At 45.8% G+C, this 23934-nt stretch overlaps 1 protein-coding gene across 2 annotated transcripts in view; it reads left to right on the forward strand.

The window, feature by feature from the left end:
- LOC115153797 (inhibitor of apoptosis protein) overlaps nucleotides 1-23934 on the forward strand; it is a 57617-nt gene that overhangs the window by 27262 nt on the left and 6421 nt on the right. For both annotated transcript variants that reach the window (XM_029699383.1, XM_029699384.1), the window contains exons 5-11: nucleotides 1718-1869; nucleotides 1961-2135; nucleotides 4918-5203; nucleotides 7574-7673; nucleotides 14062-14140; nucleotides 16469-16517; nucleotides 18507-18731. In XM_029699383.1, the coding sequence (XP_029555243.1) occupies nucleotides 1718-1869; nucleotides 1961-2135; nucleotides 4918-5203; nucleotides 7574-7673; nucleotides 14062-14140; nucleotides 16469-16517; nucleotides 18507-18731 (1066 nt within the window). The remainder of the gene's footprint in view (nucleotides 1-1717; nucleotides 1870-1960; nucleotides 2136-4917; nucleotides 5204-7573; nucleotides 7674-14061; nucleotides 14141-16468; nucleotides 16518-18506; nucleotides 18732-23934) is intronic.

A 23934-nucleotide genomic window follows, 5' to 3' on the forward strand; every position in this document is an offset into this window, starting at 1 on the left:
TGACAGCTTTCCGTTTCTAAACGATTTGCTACCCTCAGAGGTAGTAATCACACCTGTGGGGAGAGGGGTATTCTTCTTACCAAACCACATGACCTTTGACCTTACCAAACCACATGACCACATACCTCCAAAACCTTTGTTTTGGAGGTATTCAGAACAAGGTTAAGGGTAGAGAAAGCTTGTTGGACACTAAGCTAGCACAAAATCCAGGGAGGGGCCAGCTGAGTATAAGACTGTATCATCTGCATATAAATGGATGAGAGAGCTTCCTTCTGTCTGAGCTGTGTTGATGTAAATTGAGAAGAGCGTGGGGCCTAGGATCGAGCCTTGGGGTACTCCCTCGGTGACAGGCAGTATAGGTGATGCTAGAGGCAGCAACCTTAAGGGTCTAAACCATCTGACCTAGATGTTTTTTGTGGGTCAAGTTTCAGGAGCTCCTTTAGCACCTCAGACTCAGTGACCGCCTGCAGGGAGAAACTTTGTAGCGGGGCAGGGGGGGAAAAGAGGGAGAAGCATCGGGGATAGTCGCAGAAGGGAGATGAGGAAATGTTGGACAGGCAAGGAGCCATGGCTGAGTCAAATATGAATCCTGACTTAATGAAGTGGTGATTAAAGAGCTCGGCCATGTGCTTCTTGTCAATAACAACCACATCATCAACTTTAAGGGACATGGGCAGCTGTGAGGAGGAGGGTTTATTCTCCAGGTCTTTAACTGTTTTCCAGAACTTCATGAGGTTAGACCCACAGAGAGAGAACTTCTCCTTAAAGTAACTAACTTTGGCCTTCCGGATAGCCTGAGTCCACTCATTTCTCATTTGCCTGAACGAGAGCCAGTCAGCCTGAGTATGTGTGTGCCGAGCCTTTCGCCAAATGCAATTCTTGAGGTGGAGTAACTCTGCAAGGTCATGGTCGAACCAGGGGCTGAACCGGTTTTTAAATTCTCATTTTCTTTATGGGGGCGTGTTTGTTCACAATACCACTGAAAATATCAAAAACGAAGGTCCAAGCGTCTTCGACAGAGGGGATCAAGCTGATTCTATACCAATTTACAGAGGCTAGTTCATGAAGGAAGCCTTGCTCATTAAAGTTTTTAGCAAGCTTCTATGACAAATCAAGACAGGTCGTTCCACTGAGCAGCCATTATGAACACAGGCTGTAAAACAGTGATCACTAAGGTCATTACAGAAAACACCAGACTGATACCTATCAGGATTATTGGTGAGGATAACATCGAGGAGAGTAGCCTTTTCTGGGTGTTTGGAGTCCTACCGTGTAGGATTGATAATAATCTGAGAAAGATTTAGGGATCTTTCACTAAATTTGGACACAAGTTTGTCCAGCAGCAGATTATGATCAATGATGACGGTGGCGATGGTGGTGACGGTGGCGGTGGTGATGGTGACGGTGGTGACGGTGACGGTGGTGACGGTGGTGACGGTGGTGGTGATGGTGGTGACGGCGGTGACGGTGGTGGCGGTGGTGATGATGACTGTGGTGACGATGATGCTGACACCTGAAAACACCTGGATGGGGATTTTAAGTATCTAACCACATATGTTTTAACAATCTGTCAGTCAACGACACAGGCGATGACATTGGCACGCAAACATTGGTTCTTGCGTCGCCTGGCCTTAGCTGTGAGATGCACCCTTGATGGTGGTGATGATGTTGATGGTTGTGAAAATGAATTTTAAATAACGTGTGTTCTCTCCCCCAGGTGTCAGGCCCTGGCCCAGCCCCCCTCCCTGTCTCCGCCCTTAATCCTGCCCCCAACCCGGTGCCGGGGGAGGAGCCTGTTGGGTATTTGAATATGGGGTTCTCTGCCCCGCCCCCCTCCAGCCCGCTGAGCTCCAGAGGAATAGAGGACATGTAAGGACAGACGAGAGGCTCTTATTGGCTGGATGTTTCTACGTTATTATTGACTGTTAACCCTGAAATTTGTGCTGGAACATTTCTGTAGGTCCCACCAGAGACCCCCTACCTGTCACAACCCCAGTATGAGGAGAGAGCAGGACCGTCTGGACTCCTTCCACTCCTGGACCCTGTCCATCATCACCCCCTCTGAGCTGGCTAAGGCTGGCTTCTATTACCTGGGGCAGGGAGACCGCGTGGCCTGCTTCACCTGTGGAGGACAGGTAATATACAGGTCGCCCTTGAATTGCGGTGGCATTTGCAACCATAAACAATATGTTAAAATGACAAATAGTTACACATCATACATGTTTTTGTTCATATTGTGTTAACTTCTAGCGGAACCCCTAGCCAACAGCCAATGGGATCGCATGGCGCGAAATACAAAAACAACTAAAATACCGCAATTCAATTTTCTCAAACATATGACTGTTTTACACCATTTGAAAGATAAACCTCTCCTGAATCCAACCACGTTGTCCGATTTCAAAAAGGCTTTACAGCGAAAGCAAAACATTAGATTATGTCAGGATACAACCACAGCAAAAAACAACAACACAGCCATTTTCTTAGCAAGGACGGCCATTTTCAAAGCAAGCCTTGCCGTCCAAAAGCACAAAACCAGCTAAAATGAAGCACTAACCTTTGACGATCTTCATCAGACAACACTCCTAGGACATTATGTTAGACAATACATGCATTTTTTGTTCCATCAAGTTCATATTTATATCCAAAAAAACCATTTTACATTGGCGCGTGACGTTCAGAAAATGTATTCACCCCAAAATTTCTGGTGAATTTACAAAAATACTCATCATAAACGTTGACAAAATACATAACAATTATTTTAAGAATTATAGATACAGTACTCTTTTATGCACCCGCTGTGTCAGATTTCAAAATAACTTTACGTAGAAAGCACATTGTTCAATATTCTGAGTACTGAGCACCATGCTATTCAGTTAGCCGTCCAGCCATGGCATCCACAAAACGCTGAAATATGTTAAAAATATGATCTTACCTTTGCTGATCTTCGGCTGAATGCACTCGGAAGGTCTCCCACTTCCACAAGAAATGTTCATTTGTTCGATAAAGTCCATAATTTATGGCGAAATAAATCCGTTTTGATGGCACGTCCAGATCACCATTCCAAAATGCATCTTTCCACCGTCGACGAAAACTTATAAAGTTCCCAGAGCGTTTGTAGTAACATGTCAAACCATGTTCACAATCAATTTTTAGGGTGTTATAATCGTAGAATTGCGATAATATTCCAACCGGACAATAGCAGATTCATTACAAAAGAAAAATGGCTAATCCTTCGTGAGCGCGCGCGAGGTAAGGCAATGACCACTTGACATCTAGTGGAAGCCTTAGGAAGTGCAATATGACATCACAGACACTGTATTTTAGATAGAACTTCATTTGAAATGACTATAGCCATCTGAGGTCAAACTTCCTGTTCGGATTTTTCTCAGGTTTTTGCCTGCCATATGAGTTCTGTTATAATCACAGACGCCATTCAAACAGTTTTAGAAACTTTAGAGTGTTTTCTATCCAAATCTACTAATAATATGCATATTCTAGTTCCTGGGCCCGAGTAGTAGGCCGTTAAATTTGGGTACGTTTTTCATCCGGCCGTGAAAATACTGCCCCCTATAGTGAAGAGGTTAATCTCTGCAAACAAAGCCTCATTTTTAGATGAATTGATGTTCTGCATGGCTCTGTTCCTGTAGCTCAGTAACTGGGAGCCAGGTGATTGATTACGGTCTCCTCTCTGTTCCTGTAGCTCAGTAACTGGGAGTCAGGTGATTGATTACTGTCTCCTCTCTGTTCCTGTAGCTCAGTAACTGGGAGCCAGGTGATTGATTACGGTCTCCTCTCTGTTCCTGTAGCTCAGTAACTGGGAGCCAGGTGATTGATTACGGTCTCCTCTCTGTTCCTGTAGCTCAGTAACTGGGAGCCAGGTGATTGATTACGGTCTCCTCTCTGTTCCTGTAACTCAGTAACTGGAAGCCAGGTGATTGATTACTGTCTCCTCTCTGTTCCTGTAGCTCAGTAACTGGGAGCCAGGTGATTGATTACTGTGTCCTCTCTGTTCCTGTAGCTCAGTAACTGGGAGCCAGGTGATTGATTACTGTCTCCTCTCTGTTCCTGTAGCTCAGTAACTGGAAGCCAGGTGATTGATTACTGTGTCCTCTCTGTTCCTGTAGCTCAGTAACTGGAAGCCAGGTGATTGATTACGGTCTCCTCTCTGTTCCTGTAGCTCAGTAACTGGAAGCCAGGGGATTGATTACTGTGTCCTCTCTGTTCCTGTAGCTCAGTAACTGGGAGCCAGGTGATTGATTACTGTCTCCTCTCTGTTCCTGTAGCTCAGTAACTGGAAGCCAGGGGATTGATTACTGTGTCCTCTGTTCCTGTAGCTCAGTAACTGGGAGCCAGGTGATTGATTACTGTGTCCTCTCTGTTCCTGTAGCTCAGTAACTGGGAGCCAGGTGATTGATTACGGTCTCCTCTCTGTTCCTGTAGCTCAGTAACTGGAAGCCAGGGGATTGATTACTGTGTCCTCTCTGTTCCTGTAGCTCAGTAACTGGGAGCCAGGTGATTGATTACTGTGTCCTCTCTGTTCCTGTAGCTCAGTAACTGGGAGCCAGGGGATTGATTACTGTCTCCTCTCTGTTCCTGTAGCTCAGTAACTGGGAGTCAGGTGATTGATTACGGTCTCCTCTCTGTTCCTGTAGCTCAGTAACTGGGAGCCAGGTGATTGATTACTGTGTCCTCTCTGTTCCTGTAGCTCAGTAACTGGGAGCCAGGTGATTGATTACTGTGTCCTCTCTGTTCCTGTAGCTCAGTAACTGGGAGCCAGGTGATTGATTACTGTCTCCTCTCTGTTCCTGTAGCTCAGTAACTGGGAGCCAGGGGATTGATTACTGTGTCCTCTCTGTTCCTGTAGCTCAGTAACTGGGAGCCAGGGGATCGATTACTGTGTCCTCTCTGTTCCTGTAGCTCAGTAACTGGGAGCCAGGGGATCGGGCCGTATCAGAGCACCAGAGACATTACCCCAACTGTCACTTCGTCAGAGGAGACCGGGCCGACAACGTCTCCCTAGCCGGGGTGGTAGGGGGGGTAGCAGGCACCTCTCAGCCCCCCGGGGCAGAAGCCCCAGGTCTCAGTAACGTGTCTAACCCAGCCATGCAGCAGCGTGAGGAGCGGTTGCTGACCTTCGTCCACTGGCCTTTACGTATCCCTGTACGCCCCGACCAGCTGGCCAAGGCAGGGTTCTACTATGTTGGTAAGAGAGTTTATATACTGGTCAATTAAAATAAAGGGAACACTAAAATAACACATCCTAGATCTGAATGAATGAAATAATCTTATTAAATACTTTTTTCTTTACATAGTTGAATGTGCTGACAACAAAATCACACAAAAATAATCAATGGAAATCCAATTTATCAACCCATGGAGGTCTGGATTTGGAGTCACACTCAAAATGAAAGTGGAAAAGCACACTACAGGCTGATCCAACTTTGATGTAATGTCCTTAAAACAAGTCCCAGATGTGCTCAATTGGATTCAGGTCTGGGGAACGGGTGGGCCAGTCCATAGCATCAATGCCTTCCGCTTGCAGGAACTGCTGACACACTCTAGCCACATGAGGTCTAGCATTGTCTTGCATTAGGAGGAACCCAGGGCCAACCGCACCAGCATATGGTCTCACAAGGGGTCTGAGGATCTCATCTCGGTACCTAATGGCAGTCAGGCTACCTCTGGCGAGCACATGGAGGGCTGTGAGGCCCCCCAAAGAAATGCCACCCCACACCATGACTGACCCACCGCCAAACTGGTCATGCTGGAGGATGTTGCAGGCAGCAGAACGTTCTCCACGGCGTCTCCAGACTCTGTCACGTCTGTCACATGTGCTCAGTGTGAACCTGCTTTGTGAAGAGCACAGGGCGCCAGTGGCGAATTTGCCAATCTTGGTGTTCTCTGGCAAATGCCAAACGTCCTGCACGGTGTTGGGCTGTAAGCACAACCCCCACCTGTGGACGTCGGGTCCTCATACCACCCTCATGGAGTCTGTTTCTGACCGTTTGAGCAGACACATGCACATTTGTGGCCTGCTGGAGGTCATTTTGCAGGGCTCTGGCAGTGCTCCTCCTGCTCCTCCTTGCACAAAGGCGGAGGTAGCGGTCCTGCTGCTGGGTTGTTGCCCTCCTACGGCCTCCTCCACATCTCCTGATGTACTGGCCTGTCTCCTGGTAGCTCCTCCATGCTCTGGACACTATGCTGACAGACACAGCAAACCTTCTTGCCACAGCTCACATTGATGTGCCATCCTGGATGAGCTGCACTACCTGAGCCACTTGTGTGGGTTGTAGACTCCGTCTCATGCTACCACTAGAGTGAAAGCACCACCAGCATTCAAAAGTGACCAAAACATCAGCCATGAAGCATAGGAACTGAGAAGTGGTCTGTGGTCCCCACCTGCAGAACCACTCCTTTATTGGGGGTGTCTTGCTAATTGCCTATAATTCCACCTGTTGTCTATTCCATTTGCACAACAGCATGTGAAATTTATTGTCAATCAGTGTTGCTTCCTAAGTGGACAGTTTGATTTCACAGAAGTGTGATTGACTTGGAGTTACATTGTGTTGTTTAAGTGTTCCCTTAATTTTTTTGAGCAGTGTATTTTATTATTATTATTTATTATTATTATTGTGTTGCAGGGCGTAATGATGGTGTGTGTGTGTGTGTGTGTGTGTGTGTGTTGCAGGGTGTAATGATGGTGTGTGTGTGTGTGTGTGTGTTGCAGGGTGTAATGATGGTGTGTGTGTGTGTGTGTTGCAGGGTGTAATGATGGTGTGTGTGTGTGTGTTGCAGGGCGTAATGATGGTGTGTGTGTGTGTGTGTGTTGCAGGGTGTGATGATGATGGTGTGTGTGTGTGTGTGTTACAGGATGTAATGATGAGGGTGTGTGTGTGTGTGTGTGTGTGTGTGTGTGTGTGTGTTGCAGGGTGTAATGATGATGATTGTGTGTGTGTGTGTTACAGGATGTAATGAGGTGTGTGTGTGTGTGTGTGTTGCAGGGTGTAATGATGGTGTGTGTGTGTGTGTTACAGGATGTAATGATGATGGTGTGTGTGTGTGTGTGTTGCAGGGTGTAATGATGATGATGATTGTGTGTGTGTGTGTTGCAGGGCGTAATGAGGTGTGTGTGTGTGTGTGTGTGTTGCAGGGTGTAATGATGGTGTGTGTGTGTGTTGCAGGGCCTAATGATGGTGTGTGTGTGTTTGTTACAGGACGTAATGATGGTGTGTGTGTGTGTGTGTTGCAGGGTGTGATGATGATGGTGTGTGTGTGTGTGTGTGTGTTGCAGGGTGTAATGATGGTGTGTGTGTGTGTGTGTTACAGGATGTAATGATGATGGTGTGTGTGTGTGTGTTGCAGGGTGTAATGATGGTGTGTGTGTGTGTGTGTGTTGCAGGGTGTAATGATGGTGTGTGTGTGTGTGTGTGTTGCAGGGTGTAATGATGGTGTGTGTGTGTGTTGCAGGATGTAATGATGGTGTGTGTGTGTGTGTTGCAGGGTGTAATGATGGTGTGTGTGTGTGTGTTGCAGGGTGTAATGATGATGGTGTGTGTGTGTGTGTGTGTTGCAGGGCGTAATGACGACGTGAAGTGTTTCTGCTGTGACGGGGGTCTGAGGTGCTGGGAGTCAGGTGACGACCCCTGGGTGGAGCACGCCAAATGGTTCCCTAGGTAACCACCCATTACATCACTGGCGTTTTAGTCCAGTTCCTGCCTGACCTAGATGAAAAGGCACCAATGGCTGTGTGCCACGTCATGGATTGGACAGTCGGGCATCAGATTGTTATATCATACTGTATGATGTGGTTAGTTGATATGTTAAACACTTATCCAGGCTTTAAAGACTTATCCAGGTATAATTATGTTCACTACGGGCCTGAAACTCCCCATAATTCAATTCACCACGATTGTACATCCGCTAAGAAAGTCCACGAAACGTAAAAACAACATCAATGGAGAAGTCATCATACAAGTGGAAGTAAAAACTAACGCAAATAAGTTAGAAATTGTGCTACTAATGCACATGACAGCTAGGCAGGCTAACGTTAGTTAGCTAATTAATTTACTAGCTATCATACAGTAGGCAGGCTAACGTTAGTTAGCTAATTAATTTACTAGCTATCATACAGTAGGCAGGCTAACGTTAGTTAGCTAATTAATTTACTAGCTATCATACAGTAGGTAGGCTAACGTTAGTTAGCTAATTAATTTACTAACTATCATACAGTAGGTAGGCTAACGTTAGTTAGCTAATTAATTTGCTAGCTATCATACAGTAGGTAGACTAACGTTAGTTAGCTAATTAATTTGCTAGCTATCATACAGTAGGCCGGCTAACGTTAGTTAGCTAATTAATTTGCTAGCTATCATACAGTAGGTAGGCTAACGTTAGTTAGCTAATTAATTTGCTAGCTATCATACAGTAGGCAGGCTAACGTTAGTTAGCGAATTAATTTGCTAGCTATCATACAGTAGGCAGGCTAACGTTAGTTAGCTAATTAATTTGCTAGCTATCATACAGTAGGCAGGCTAACGTTAGTTAGCGAATTAATTTGCTAGCTATCATACAGTAGGCCGGCTAACGTTAGTTAGCTAATTAATTTGCTAGCTATCATACAGTAGGCAGGCTAACGTTAGTTAGCGAATTAATTTGCTAGCTATCATACAGTAGGTGTATAATGATATATTTAATATAAGTAGACATACAATCATAGTTGACTGTAGAGCATATAAAGCACCCACAAGCTACCGCTGGCTGAAAACACAATCATCGCGGGACGAACGAGTGAAACATTTCCGGGCATGGGCGGTCCATTTAAAAATGACTTCCTTACTCCCTCATCCCCTCGCCCTGCAAGTGTACACTCATCAGGCGTCATGATACATCATCTGAAGTGTCCACTTAATTTGAGGGGAGAGGGTTTGTCTTTCAAGTGTTTGGACCGCAACCTTAGATCTGCCGTGTGTCTGGAATGTAATGCGGCAGGAACTCAACGTGTGGTGTGGGTGTGCGCACGTGTGTGGTGTGCGTGTGTGCTGTGTGCGTGTGGTGTGTGCGTGTGCGTGTGTGTGTGCGTGTGTGTGTGCGTGGTGTGTGCGTGGTGTGTGCGTGTGGTGTGTGGTGTGGGTGTGCGCGCGTGTGTGTGTGGTGTGTGCGTGTGTGTGCGTGTGTGTGTGTGTGTGTGTGTGTGTGTGTGTGTGTGTGTGTGTGTGTGTGTGTGTTAGGTACTTCGAGTGCCTTCACAAAGTATTCACACCCATTGACTTTTTCCACATTTAGTTGTGTTACGAAGTGGGTTTAAAATGGATTTGTCTTTTTTTTTTTGTCAACGATCTACACAAAATACCCAAATGCTAGCTATTGTAAAAAAATATATAGTAATAGGAAAATTAAACACTAATACAGTATATCTTGATCAGTATTCAACCCCCGGAGTCAATCACCATCTTCTCAAAATTCCTGTCAAATTTCTGGATAAATAAAACACAACGCCAAATATACACTGGAGTTTTTATTCCACCTTTATTTAACCAGGTAGGCTAGTTGAGAACAAGTCCTTTATTTAACCAGGTAGGCTAGTTGAGAACAAGTCCTTTATTTAACCAGGTGGCCAGTTGAGAACAAGTTCTCATTTACAACTGTGACCTGGCTATTTACAGATTGGCTGTGTACAGGTGCAATGATCTGTAAGCTGCTCTGACCGCAGATCCTTAAAGCTAGTGAGGATGAGTCTCCAGCTTCAGTGATTTTTGCAGTTCGTTCCAGTCATTGGCAGCAGAGAACTGGAAGGAAAGGCGGCCAAAGGAGGTGTTGGCTTTGGGGATGACCAGTGAGATATACCTGCTGGAGCGCGTGCTACGGGTGGGTGTTGTTATGGTGATCAGTGAACTGAGATACGGCGGAGCTTTACCTAGCTGAGACTTATAGATGACCTGGAGCCAGTGGGTTTGGCTACGAATATGAAGCGAGGGCCAGCCAACGAGAGCGTACAGGTCGCAATGGTGGGTAGTATATGGGGCTTTGGTGACAAAACGGATGGCACTGTGATAGACTGCATCCAATTTGCTGAGTAGAGTATTGGAGGCTATTTTGTAAATGACATCGCCGAAGTCAAGGATCGGTAGGATGGTCAGTTTTACGAGGGTATGTTTGGCAGCATGAGTGAAGAATGCTTTGTTGCGAAATAGGAAGCCGATTCTAGATTTAAGTTTAGATTGGAGATGCTTAATGTGAGTCTGGAAGGAGAGTTTACAGTCTAACCAGACACCTATGTATTTGTAGTTGTCCACATATTCTAAGTCAGAACCGTCCAGAGTAGTGATGCTGGACGGGCGGGCAGGTGCGGGCAGCGATCGGTTGAAGAGCATGCATTTAGTTTTCCTTGCGTTTTAAGAGCAGTTGGAGGCCACGGAAGGAGTGTTGTATGGTTTTGAAGCTCGTCTGTAGGGTTGTTAACACAGTGTCCAAAGAAGGGCCAGATGTATACAGAATGGTGTTGTCTGCGTAGAGGTGGATCAGAGACTAACCAGCAGCAAGAGCGACATCATTGATGTATACAGAGAAAAGAGTCGGCCCGAGAATTGAACCCTGTGGCACACCCATAGAGACTGCCAGAGGTCCGGACAACAGGCCCTCCGATTTGACACACTGAACTCTGTCTGAGAAGCAGTTGGTGAACCAGGTGAGGCAGTCATTTGAGAAACCAAGGCTGTTGAGTTTGCCGATAAGAATGTGGTGATTGACAGTCGAAAGCCTTTGCCAGGTCGATGAAGACGGCTGCACAGTATTGTCTTTTATCGATGGCGGTTATGATATCGTTTAGGACCTTGAGCGTGGCTGAGGTGCACCCATGACCAGCTCTGAAACCAGATTGTATAGCGGAGACGGTACGGTGGGATTCGAAATGGTCGGTGATCTGTTTGTTAACTTGGCTTTCGAAGACCTTAGAAAGGCAGGGTAGGATAGATATGTCTGTAGCAGTTTGGGTCTAGAGTGTCACCCCCTTTGAAGAGTGGGATGACCGCGGCAGCTTTCCAATCTTTGGGAATCTCAGACGATACGAAAGAGAGGTTGAACAGGCTAGTAATAGGGGTTGCAACAATTGCGGCAGATCATTTTATAAAGAGAGGGTCCAGATTGTCTAGCCCGGCTGATTTGTAGGGGTCCAGATTTTGCAGCTCTTTCAGAACATCAGCTGAATGGATTTGGGTGAAGGAGAAGTGACTTGGGCAAGTTGCTGTGGGGGGGTGCAGTGCTGTTGACTGGGGTAGGGGTAGCCAAGTGGAAATCATGGCCAGCCATAGAGAAATGCTTATTGAAATTCTCAATTATAATGGATTTATTGGTGGTGACAGTGTTTCCTAGCCTTCCTAGCCTCAGCTGGGAGGAGGTGCTCTTATTCTCCATGGACTTCACAGTGTCCCAGAACTTTTTGGATTTAGTGCTACAGGATGCAAATTTCTGTTTGAAAAAGCTAGCCTTAGCTTTCCTAACTGCCTGTTTATATTGGTTCCTAACTTCCCTGAAAAGTTGCATATCGCGCAGGCTATTCGATGCTAATGCAGAACGCCACGGGATGTTTTTGTGCTGGTCGAGGGCAGTCAGGTCTGGGGAGAACCAAGGGCTATATCTGTTCCTGGTTCAACATTTTTTGAATGGGGCATGCTTATTTAAGATGGAGAGGAAAGCACTTTTAAAGAATAACCAGGCATCCTCTACTGACGGAATGAGATCAATATCCTTCCAGAATACCTGGGCCAGGTAGATTAGAAAGGCCTGCTCGCTGAAGTGTTTTAGGGAGCGTTTGACTTCGTTATGGTAGAGAGATGCAGTCCGATATGCTCTGGGTTGATATCGCGCTGTGCAGGTGTTGTCCGAACCAATGCTGGCTGATGAGGCCAAAAGGCGAAGACTGCTAGCCGTGGCTAACAAAGACCAGTAGCTAGTTAGCTGGCTAGCTCCTGGTGGACGTTCCAGTTATAAGGAATAGAAATAGCAGATCCGTACCACATTGGGTGAGGCGGGTTGCAGGAAAGTATAATTAGTTCATAGATAGATAGTGAGATTAATATATATACGAAAAAGACCAGCTATTTACACGGGATAAGACACGGGATAAGACAAAGACAAATACACACGTCCTACTGCATCGCCATCTTGGAGTCTAAACCAAGAGTTGCTTACCAACAAGACAGTGAATGTTCCTGAGTGGCCTAGTTACAGTTTGGACTTAAATCTACTTAACAATCTATGGCAATACCTGAAAATGGTTGTCTAGTAATGATCAACAACCAATTTGACAGAGCTTGAAGAATTTTGAAGAGAATAATGGGTCAATGTTGCACAATCCAGGTGTGGAACGCTCTTAGAGCCTTACCCAGAAAGACCCAAAGCTCTTAGAGCCTTACCCAGAAAGACCCAAAGCTCTTAGAGCCTTACCCAGAAAGACCCACAGCTCTTAGAGCCTTACCCAGAAAGACTCACAGCTCTTAGAGCCTTACCCAGAAAGACCCACAGCTCTTAGAGCCTTACCCAGAAAGACCCAAAGCTCTTAGAGCCTTACCCAGAAACACCCACAGCTCTTAGAGCCTTACCCAGAAACACCCACAGCTCTTAGAGCCATACCCAGAAACACCCACAGCTCTTAGAGCCTTACCCAGAAAGACTCACAGCTCTTAGAGCCTTACCCAGAAAGACTCACAGCTCTTAGAGCCTTACCCAGAAACACCCACAGCTCTTAGAGCCTTACCCAGAAAGACCCACAGCTCTTAGAGCCTTACCCAGAAAGACTCACAGCTCTTAGAGCCTTACCCAGAAAGACCCAAAGCTCTTAGAGCCTTACCCAGAAACACCCACAGCTCTTAGAGCCTTACCAGAAACACCCACAGCTCTTAGAGCCTTACCCAGAAAGACCCAAAGCTCTTAGAGCCTTACCCAGAAACACCCACAGCTCTTAGAGCCTTACCCAGAAAGACCCAAAGCTCTTAGAGCCTTACCCAGAAACACCCACAGCTCTTAGAGCCTTACCCAGAAAGACCCAAAGCTCTTAGAGCCTTACCCAGAAACACTCACAGCTCTTAGAGCCTTACCCAGAAAGACCCAAAGCTCTTAGAGCCTTACCAGAAACACCCACAGCTCTTAGAGCCTTACCCAGAAAGACCCAAAGCTCTTAGAGCCTTACCCAGAAACACCCACAGCTCTTAGAGCCTTACCCAGAAAGGCCCAAAGCTCTTAGAGCCTTACCCAGAAAGACCCAAAGCTCTTAGAGCCTTACCCAGAAAGACTCACAGCTGTAATCGCTGGCAAAGGTTCTTCTACAAAGTATTGACTCAGGGGTGTGAATACTTATGTGAATTAGATATTTCTGTAAAAAATGTGTTTTTACTTTGTCATTATGGGGTATTGTGTTTAGATGAGTGAGAAATAAAATTGATTTATTCTAATTTGAAATCAGGAGAGGTTGTATACGCTACAACTAAATGTGGAATAAGTCAAGGAGTATGAATACTTTCCCTTTGTGACTATGGTAACCTGTCAGTATATATTAATGTGGTGACTATGGTAACCTGTCAGTATATATTAATGTGGTGACTATGGTAACCTGTCAGTATATATTAATGTGGTGACTATGGTAACCTGTCAGTATATATTAATGTGGTGACTATGGTAACCTGTCAGTATATATTAATGTGGTGACTATGGTAACCTGTCAGTATATATTAATGTGGTGACTATGGTAACCTGTCAGTATATATTGATGTGGTGACTATGGTAACCTGTCAGTATATATTAATGTGGTGACTGTGGTAACCTGTCAGTATATATTAATGTGGTGACTATGGTAACCTGTCAGTATATATTAATGTGGTGACTATGGTAACCTGTCAGTATATATTAATGTGGTGACTATGGTAACCTGTCAGTATATATTAATGTGGTGACTATGGTAACCTGTCAGTATATATTAATGTGGTGACTATGGTAACCTGTCAGTATATATTAATGTGGTGACTATGGTAACCTGTCAGTATATATTAATTTTACTATGGTAACCTCCAGGTGTGTGTACCTGCTCCAGGAGAAAGGTCAGGAGTTTGTCCATCAGATCCAGGCTCGCTTCCCTCGCCTCTTTGAACAGGTAACACCTGCTTCTACACCTTATTAACGCCACTGTTTATTTACCAACACATTTTCTAACGGGCATTGAAATGGTCTGTTGACGCAAAAAACAGAACTCTTCCTAAAGTGTGACCTGTAGAAACGTCCTAAAGTGTAATTGCTAAACTTGGGGTGGCAGGTAGCCTAGTGGTTAGAGCGCTGAGCCTGTAACCAGCAGTTAGCCTAGTGGTTAGAGCGTTGGACTAGTAACCAGCAGGTAGCCTAGTGGTTAGAGCGTTGGACTAGTAACCAGCAGGTAGCCTAGTGGTTAGAGCGCTGAGCCTGTAACCAGCAGGTAGCCTAGTGGTTAGAGCGTTGGACTAGTAACCAGCAGGTAGCCTAGTGGTTAGAGCGCTGAGCCTGTAACCAGCAGGTAGCCTAGTGGTTAGAGCGTTGGACTAGTAACCAGCAGGTAGCCTAGTGGTTAGAGCGCTGAGCCAGTAACCAGCAGATAGCCTAGTGGTTAGAGCGTTGGACTAGTAACCAGCAGGTAGCCTAGTGGTTAGAGTGGAGGGGCGGCAGGTAGCCTAGTGGTTAGAGCATTGGGCCAGTAACCAGCAGGTAGCCTAGTGGTTAGAGCGTTGGGCCAGTAACCAAAAGGTTGCTAGATCGAATCCCTGAGCTGACAAGGTAAAAATCTGTCATTCTGTCCCTGAACAAGGCAGTTAACCCACTGTTCCTAGGCCGTCATTGTAAATAAGAATTTGTTCTTAACTGACTTGCCTAGTTAAATAAAGGTAAAACATAAATAAATAATATATTTTTTAAAACCTACACACTAAAACCAAGTCATTTTATTATGGATACCACATTTACATTTAAGTCATTTAGCAGACGCTCTTATCCAGAGCGACTTACAAAAAAGAGCATTGTCATAGTTATCTGCCCTGATTTTAAAATACCTAGCCGTTTATATATTAATGTAACCGTTTATTAGCCGTCTGGTTGGACATTGAGCTGTGAATAGACCTGTTTATTAGCCGTCTGGTTGGACATTGAGCTGTGAATAGACCTGTTTATTAGCCGTCTGGTTGGACATTGAGCTGTGAATAGACCTGTTTATTAGCCGTCTGGTTGGACATTGAGCTGTGAATAGACCTGTTTATTAGCCGTCTGGTTGGACATTGAGCTGTGAATAGACCTGTTTATTAGCCGTCTGGTTGGACATTGAGCTGTGAATAAAGTAGGGATGTGCACAGTTAATCGAATATCCGGATGTCCAAACGGACTTGTTTTCATTTTTTTTAATGTTTTTTTTCCCAGCCTATTTCGACAGTGAAAAGCTTTGTTATAAATTAAATGAGATTTTCCTTGTGACATTGTTACATAAAAGGATATACACTATATATATTAAAGTATGTGGACACCCCTTCAAAATGAGTGGATTCGGCTATTTCAACCACACTCGTTGCTGACAGGTGTATAAAATCAAGCACACCGCCATGCAATCTCCATAGACAAACATTGGCAGTAGAATGGCCTTACTGAAGAGCTTGATGGAGAGGTTGTTGTCCTGGCACCACGCTGCCAGGTCTCAGACCTCTTCCACTGTAGGCTGTCTCGTCGCCATCGGTGACCACGTCGTGTCACAAGCGAACTTGATGTTGTAGTCGTGCGAGGCCATGCAGTCGTGTGTCAACGGGGAGTACAGGAAGGGACTGAGCACTCACCCCTGAGGGGCCCCAGTGTTGAGAATCAGCGTGGTGGATGTGTTGCTACCTACCCTCACCACCTGGGGGCGGCTCGTCAGGAAGACCAAGATCCAGTTGCAGAGGGAGGTGTTTAGTCCCAGGGTCTTTAGCTTATTGATGAGCTTTGTGGGCACTATGGTGTTGAACGTTGAGCTGTAGTCAATGAACAGCATTCTCAAGTAGGTGTTCCTCTTATCCAGGTGGGAAACTCTGGAGTGCAATAGAGATTGCGTCGTCTGTGGATTTATTGGGGCAGTATGTGAATTGGATGCAAGATGTCTGAGATGATGATGGTGGTGTGAGCCATGACCAGCCTTTCAAAGCATTTCATAGCAACAGATATGAGTTATGTATGTTACCTTTGTTGTTCTTAGGTACAAGGACAATGGTGGTCTGATTGAAACATGTAGGTATTACATACTGGGTCAGGGAGAGGTTAATAACGCCAGTACGCGTCCTGATAATACATCTGGCCCTGCGGCCTTGTGAATGTTAACCTGTGTTAAAAGTCTTAATCACATCGGCTATGGAGATTGCATGTTTGGAATTTTGACTATGCTGACGTCAGAAAAAAATGTGATATGAAGTTAACTCTCTCCTGGCCCCTCTCCCTACAGCTCCTAACCAATGGGGACAGCAGCTCCAGAGAGTTTGTTGACCCGCCAGGTGAGTGACTCCTGACTTCAACTGAATTTAAACCCTGACAGAATGTTTATCACTGTTCAGCCATGAGACAGACAGACCTCCACTAACTATGGTGATATCACTGTTCAGCCATGAGACAGACAGACCTCCACTAACTATGGTGATATCCCTGTTCAGCCATGAGACAGACAGACCTCCACTAACTATGGTGATATCCCTGTTCAGCCATGAGACAGACAGACCTCCACTATGGTGATATCACTGTTCAGCCATGAGACAGACAGACCTCCACTAACTATGGTGATATCCCTGTTCAGCCATGAGACAGACAGACCTCCACTAACTATGGTGATATCCCTGTTCAGCCATGAGACAGACAGACCTCCACTATGGTGATATCACTGTTCAGCCATGAGACAGACAGACCTCCACTAACTATGGTGATATCCCTGTTCAGCCATGAGACAGACAGACCTCCACTAACTATGGTGATATCCCTGTTCAGCCATGAGACAGACAGACCTCCACTAACTATGGTGATATCCCTGTTCAGCCATGAGACAGACAGACCTCCACTAACTATGGTGATATCACTGTTCAGCCATGAGACAGGCAGACCTCCACTAACTATGGTGATATCCCTGTTCAGCCATGAGACAGACAGACCTCCACTATGTTGATATCCCTGTTCAGCCATGAGACAGACAGACCTCCACTATGGTGATATCACTGTTCAGCCATGGGACAGACAGACCTCCACTAACTATGGTGATATCCCTGTTCAGCCATGAGACAGACAGACCTCCACTATGTTGACATCCCTGTTCAGCCATGAGACAGACAGACCTCCACTATGTTGATATCCCTGTTCAGCCATGAGACAGACAGACCTCCACTATGGTGATATCCCTGTTCAGCCATGAGACAGACAGACCTCCACTAACTATGGTGATATCCCTGTTCAGCCATGAGACAGACAGACCTCCACTAACTATGGTGATATCACTGTTCAGCCATGAGACAGACAGACCTCCACTATGGTGATATCCTTGTTCAGCCATGAGACAGACAGACCTCCACTAACTATGGTGATATCACTGTTCAGCCATGAGACAGACAGACCTCCACTATGTTGATATCCCTGTTCAGCCATGAGACAGACAGACCTCCACTATGGTGATATCACTGTTCAGCCATGAGACAGACAGACCTCCACTAACTATGGTGATATCCCTGTTCAGCCATGAGACAGACAGACCTCCACTATGGTGATATCACTGTTCAGCCATGAGACAGACAGACCTCCACTATGGTGATATCCTTGTTCAGCCATGAGACAGACAGACCTCCACTAACTATGGTGATATCACTGTTCAGCCATGAGACAGACAGACCTCCACTATGTTGATATCCCTGTTCAGCCATGAGACAGACAGACCTCCACTATGGTGATATCACTGTTCAGCCATGAGACAGACAGACCTCCACTAACTATGGTGATATCCCTGTTCAGCCATGAGACAGACAGACCTCCACTATGGTGATATCCCTGTTCAGCCATGAGACAGACAGACCTCCACTATGGTGATATCCCTGTTCAGCCATGAGACAGACAGACCTCCACTAACTATGGTGATATCCCTGTTCAGCCATGAGACAGACAGACCTCCACTATGTTGATATCCCTGTTCAGCCATGAGACAGACAGACCTCCACTATGTTGATATCCCTGTTCAGCCATGAGACAGACAGACCTCCACTAACTATGGTGATATCCCTGTTCAGCCATGAGACAGACAGACCTCCACTATGGTGATATCCCTGTTCAGCCATGAGACAGACAGACCTCCACTATGGTGATATCACTGTTCAGCCATGAGACAGACAGACCTCCACTAACTATGGTGATATCGCTGCTAACTCCCCCCTCTTCTCTCTCTCTCCTTCTTGCTGTCCCCCCCCCACCCTCTCTCTCCTTCTTGCTGCCCCCCCCCCCCCCCCCCACCCCAGGTGAGGAGCGGTCGGAGGATGCCGTGATGATGAACACTGCGGTGGTTGTGTCGTCACTAGAGATGGGGTTTGAGCGTGGCCTGGTGAAGCAGACAGTCCAGAGTAAGATTCTGACCAGTGGAGAGAACTACAAGACCGTCCAGGAACTGGTCTCAGACCTGCTGAGTGCAGAAGATCAGAAGAGAGAGGAGGAGAGAGAGATGCTGGCCGAGGAGATGGCTTCTGGTACGACAAACATTCTGAAACACGTCTCTGAGCTGTATGTTTAAACTACTATGACATACTGAATGTACCGAGGTGCCTGTTTAAACTACTATGACATACTGAATGTACCGAGGTGCCTGTTTGAACTACTATGACATACTGAATGTACCGAGGTGCCTGTTTGAACTACTGGCACAAAGCTCGTTCACCCATGCATACCCCACAAGACATGCCACCAGAGGTCTCTTCACAGTCCCCAAGTCCAGAACAGACTATGGGAGGCACACAGTACTACATAGAGCCATGACTACATGGAACTCTATTCCACATCAGGTAACTGATGCAGCAGTAGAATCAGATTTAAAAAGCAGGTAAAAATACACCTTATGGAACAGCGAGAACTGTGGAGACACACACTCTACACACACTTACAGTGCATTCTCCTTGTCTGAGTTTGTAATAGCAACATGTTCTAAGCAGACCACCATAGTCCCTGTGCCCAAGAACACTAAGGTAACCTGCCTAAATGACTACATACCCATAACACTCACGTCCGTAGCCATGAAGTGCTTTGAAAGGTTGGTAATGGCTCACATCAACACCATCATCCCAGAATCCCTAGACCCACTCCAATTCGCATACCACACCAACAGATCCACAGATGATGCAATCTATATTGCACTCCACACTGCCCTTTCCCACCTGGACAAAAGGAACACATATGTGAGAATGCTGTTCATTGACTACAGCTCAGCGTTCAACACCATAGTGCCCCCAAAGCTCATCACTAAGCTAAGGACCCTGGGACTAAACACCTCCCTCAAAGCTAGATCATGGATTTCCTGACAGGCCGCCCCCAGGTGGTAAGGGTAGGTAACAACATATCCGCCACGCTGATCCTCAACACTGGAGCTCCTCAGGGGTGCGTGCTCAGTCCCCTCCTGTACTCCCTGTTCACTCATGACTGCGTGGCCAGACACGACTCCAACACCATCATTAAGTTTGCCGATGACACAACAGTGGTAGTAGGCCTGATCCCTGACATGATGAGATAGCCTATAGGGAGGTCAGAGACCTGGCCGTGTGATCCCAGGATAACAACCTCTCCCTCAACGTAGCCAAGACTAAGGAGATGATTGTGGACTACAGGAAAAAGAGGACCGAGCACATCCCCATTCTCATCAACGGGGCTGTAGTGGAGCAGGTTGAGAGCTTCAAGTTCCTCGGCATCCACTTCACCAACAAACTAACATGGTCCAAACACACCAAGACAGTCGTGAAGAGGGCATGACAAAACCTTTTCCCCCTCAGGAGACTGAAAAGATTTGGCATGGGTCCTCAAAAGGTTCTACAGCTGCACCATCGAGAGCATCCTGACGGGTTGCATCACTGCCTGGTATGGCGGCAACTGCTCGGCCTCCGACCACTTGGCACTATAGAGGGTAGAGCGTATGGCCCAGTACGTCACTGGGGCCAAGCTTCCTGCCATCCAGGACCTCTATACCAGGCGGTGTCAGAGGAAGGCCCTAAAAATTGTCAAAGACTCCAGCCACCCTAGTCATAGACTGTTCTCTCTGCTACCGCACTGCAAGAGGTACCGGAGTGCCAAGTCTAGGTCCAAGAGGCTTCTAAACAGCTTCTACCCCCAAGCCATAAGACTCCTGAACATCTAATCAAATGGCTACCCAGACTATTTGCATCTCTCCCTCCCTCCCCTTTTTTACGCTGCTGCTACAGTGGCTTACAAAAGTATTCACCTCCCTTGGCATTTTTCCTATTATATTGCCTTACAACCTGGAATTAAAATAGATTTTTTGGGGGGTTTGTATCATTTGATTTACACAACATGCCTACCACTTTGAAGATGTGAAACGAACAAGAAATTAGACAATAAAACAGAACACTTGAGCGTGCATAACTATTCACCCCCCCAAAGTCAATACTTGGTAGAGTCACCTTTTGCAGCAATTACAGCTGCAAGTCTCTTGGGGTATGTCTCTATAAGCTTGGCACATCTAGTCACTGGGATTTGTGCCCATTCTTCAAGGCTAAACTGCTCCAGCTCCTTCAAGTTGGATGGGTTCCGCTGGTGTACAGCAATCTTTAACTCAGACCACAGATTCTCAATTATATAAAGGTCTGGGCTTTGACTAGGCCATTCCAAGATATTTAAAGGGTTCTTTGGTCTCTTTGTTGCCTCTCTGATTAATGCCCTCCTTGCCTGGTCTGTGAGTTTTGGTGGGCGGCCCTCTCTTGGCAGGTTTGTTGTGGTGCCATATTCTTTCCATGTTTTAATAATGGATTTTAATGGTCCTTGTGGGATGTTCAAAGTTTCTGATATTTTTTTATAACCCAACCCTGATCTGTACTTCTCCACAACTTTGTCCCTGACCTGTTTGGAGAGCTCCTTGGTCTTCATGGTGGTGCCCCTTGCACGCAGATGGACTTTATTTAACTAATTGTGTGACTTCTGAAGGTCATAGGCTGCACCAGATCTTATTTAGGGGCTTCATAGCAAAGGGGGTGAATGCATATGAACACACCACTTTTCCAGTTTTTTTATTTTTATATCATTTTTTGAAACAAGTTATTTTTGTCATTTCACTTCACCAATTTGGACTATTTTGTGTATGTCGACTACATGAAATCCAAATAAAAATCTATTTAAATTACAGGTTGTAATGCAACAAAATAGGAAAAACTCCAAGGGGGATGAATACTTTCGCAAGGCACTGTATGCATAGTCACTTAACTCTACCTACATGTACATATTACCGCAAGTACCTCGACTAACCGGTGCCTCCGCACATTGAATCTGTGCCGGTACCCTCCTGTATATAGCCTTACTATTGTTGTTTTGCTGCTGCTCTTTAATTATTTGTTACTTTTATTTCGTTTTTTTTAAAGTAATTTTTCTTAACTGCATTGTTGGTTAAGGGCTTGTAAGTAAGCATTTCACTGTTGTATTCGAGTCGTGTGACAAATGTTGATTTTAAAGTATTCAGACCCCTTCACTTTTTCCACATTGTTACGCTACAACTTTATTCTAAAATGGATACATGTTGTTTTGTCCCTCATTGATCTTCACACACTGCCCCATAATGGCAGGTTTGTAGAGATTTTAGTATTCAGACCCTTTACTCAGTATTTTGCTGAAGCACCTTTGGCAGCGATTACAGACTCAAGTCTTCTTGGGTATGACGCTACAAGCTTGGCACACCTGTATTTGAAGAGTTTCTCCCATTCTTCTCTGCAGATCTTCTCAAGTTCTGTCAGGTTGGATGGGGAGTGTCGCTGCACAGCTATTTTCAGCTCTTTCCAGAGATGTTGGATTGGGTTCAAGTCCGGGCTCTGGCTGGGCCACTCAAGGACATTCAGAGACTTGTCCCGAAGCCACTCCAGCATTGTCTCGGCTGTGTGCTTAATGTCGTTGTCTTGTTGGAAGGTGAACCTTCACCCCAGTCTGAGGTCCTGAGCGCTCTGGAGCAGGTTTTCATCAAGGATCTCTCTGTACTTTGCTCTGTTCATCTTTCCCTCGATCCTGACTAGTCTCCCAGTCCCTGCCGCTGAAAAACATCCCCACAGTATGATATTGCCACCACCATGCTTCACCGTAGAGATGGTGCCAGGTTTCCTCCAGACGTGACACTTGGCATTCAGGCCCAAGAGTTAGTTCTTAGTTTCATCAGACCAGAGAATCTTGTTTCTCAAGATCTGAGAGTCCTTTAGGTGCCTTTTGGCAAACTCCAAGCGGGCTGTCATGTGCCTTTTACTGAGGAGTGGCTTCCCTCTCGCCACTCTACCATAAAGGCCTGATTGGTGGATTGCTGCAGAGATGGTTGTCCTTCTGGAAGGTTCTCCCATATCCACAGAGGAACTCTGGAGCTCTGTCGGAGTGACCATCGGGTTCTTGGTCACCTCCCTGACCAAGGCCCTTCTCCCCCGATTGCTCAGTTTGGCCGGGCAGCCAGCTCTAGGAAGAGTCTTGGTGATTCCAAACTTCTTCCATTTAAGAATGATGGAGGTCACTGTGTTCTTGAACTTCAATGCTGCAGAAATGTTTTGGTACCTTTCCCCAGATCTGTGCCTCGACACAATCCTGTCTCGGAGCTCTACGGACAATTCCTTCAACCTCATGGCTTGGTTTTTGCTCTGACATGCACTGTCAACTGTGGGACCTTATAAAGACTGGTGTGAGCTTTTCCAAATCATGTCCAATCAATTGAATTTACCACAGGTGGACTCCAATCAAGTTGTAGAAACATCTCAAGGATGATCAATGGAAACAAGATGCATCTGAGCTCAATTTTGAGTCTGATAGCAAAGGGTCTGAATCATTTTACATTTTTTATAAATGTGCAAACATTTCTAAACCTGTTTTCGCTTTGTCATTATGGTGTATTGTGTGTAGATTGAGGACATTGTATTTATATAATCAATTTTAGAATAAGGCTGTAACATAACAATGTGGAAAAGTCAAGGGGTCTGAATACTTTCTGAATGTACTGTATGTATGGTAGTATTATAAATGTTGTTTTGTAGATATGTAGTGGTAGTGGTAGTGTAGTGTAGTGGTAGTATTATAAATGTTGTATTGTAGATATGTAGTGGTAGTGTAGTGGTGGTGTAGTGGTGGGGTAGTGGTAGTGTAGTGGTAGTGTAGTTGTGGTGTAGTGGTAGTGTAGTGGTGGTGTAGTGGTAGGGTAGTGGTAGTATTATAAATGTTGTATTGTAGATATGTAGTGGTAGTATTATAGATATGTAGTGGTAGTGTAGTGGTAGTATTATAAATGTTGTATTGTAGATATGTAGTGTAGTGGTGGTGGTGTAGTGGTGGTGTAGTGGTAGTGGTGGTGTAGTGGTAGTGTTATAAATGTTGTATTGTAGATATGTAGTGGTGTAATAATGTGATACCATTTTTATTTTTGCCATAAGAATCTTGGCCTCCAGGAAGAGTAGCTGCTACTATACAATTGAGATTCTCCCCAAGTGAACCTAACCTAACTCTCTCTCCCTGCCTCTCTCTCCCCCTTCCCCCTCTCGCTTTCTCTCTCCCTCCCTCTCTCTCCCCCTGCCCCCCTCTCTCTTTCTCTCTCTCCCTCCCTCTCTCTCCCCCTGCCCCCCTCTCTCTTTCTCTCTCTCTCCCTCTCTCCCCCTGCCCCCTCTCGCTTTCTCTCTCCCTCCCTCTCCCCCTGCCCCCTCTCTTTCTCTCTCTCCATCCCTC

Source organism: Salmo trutta, chromosome 19, assembly GCF_901001165.1.
Source record: "Salmo trutta chromosome 19, fSalTru1.1, whole genome shotgun sequence".
In the NCBI taxonomy this organism is placed as follows: Eukaryota; Metazoa; Chordata; class Actinopteri; order Salmoniformes; family Salmonidae; genus Salmo; species Salmo trutta.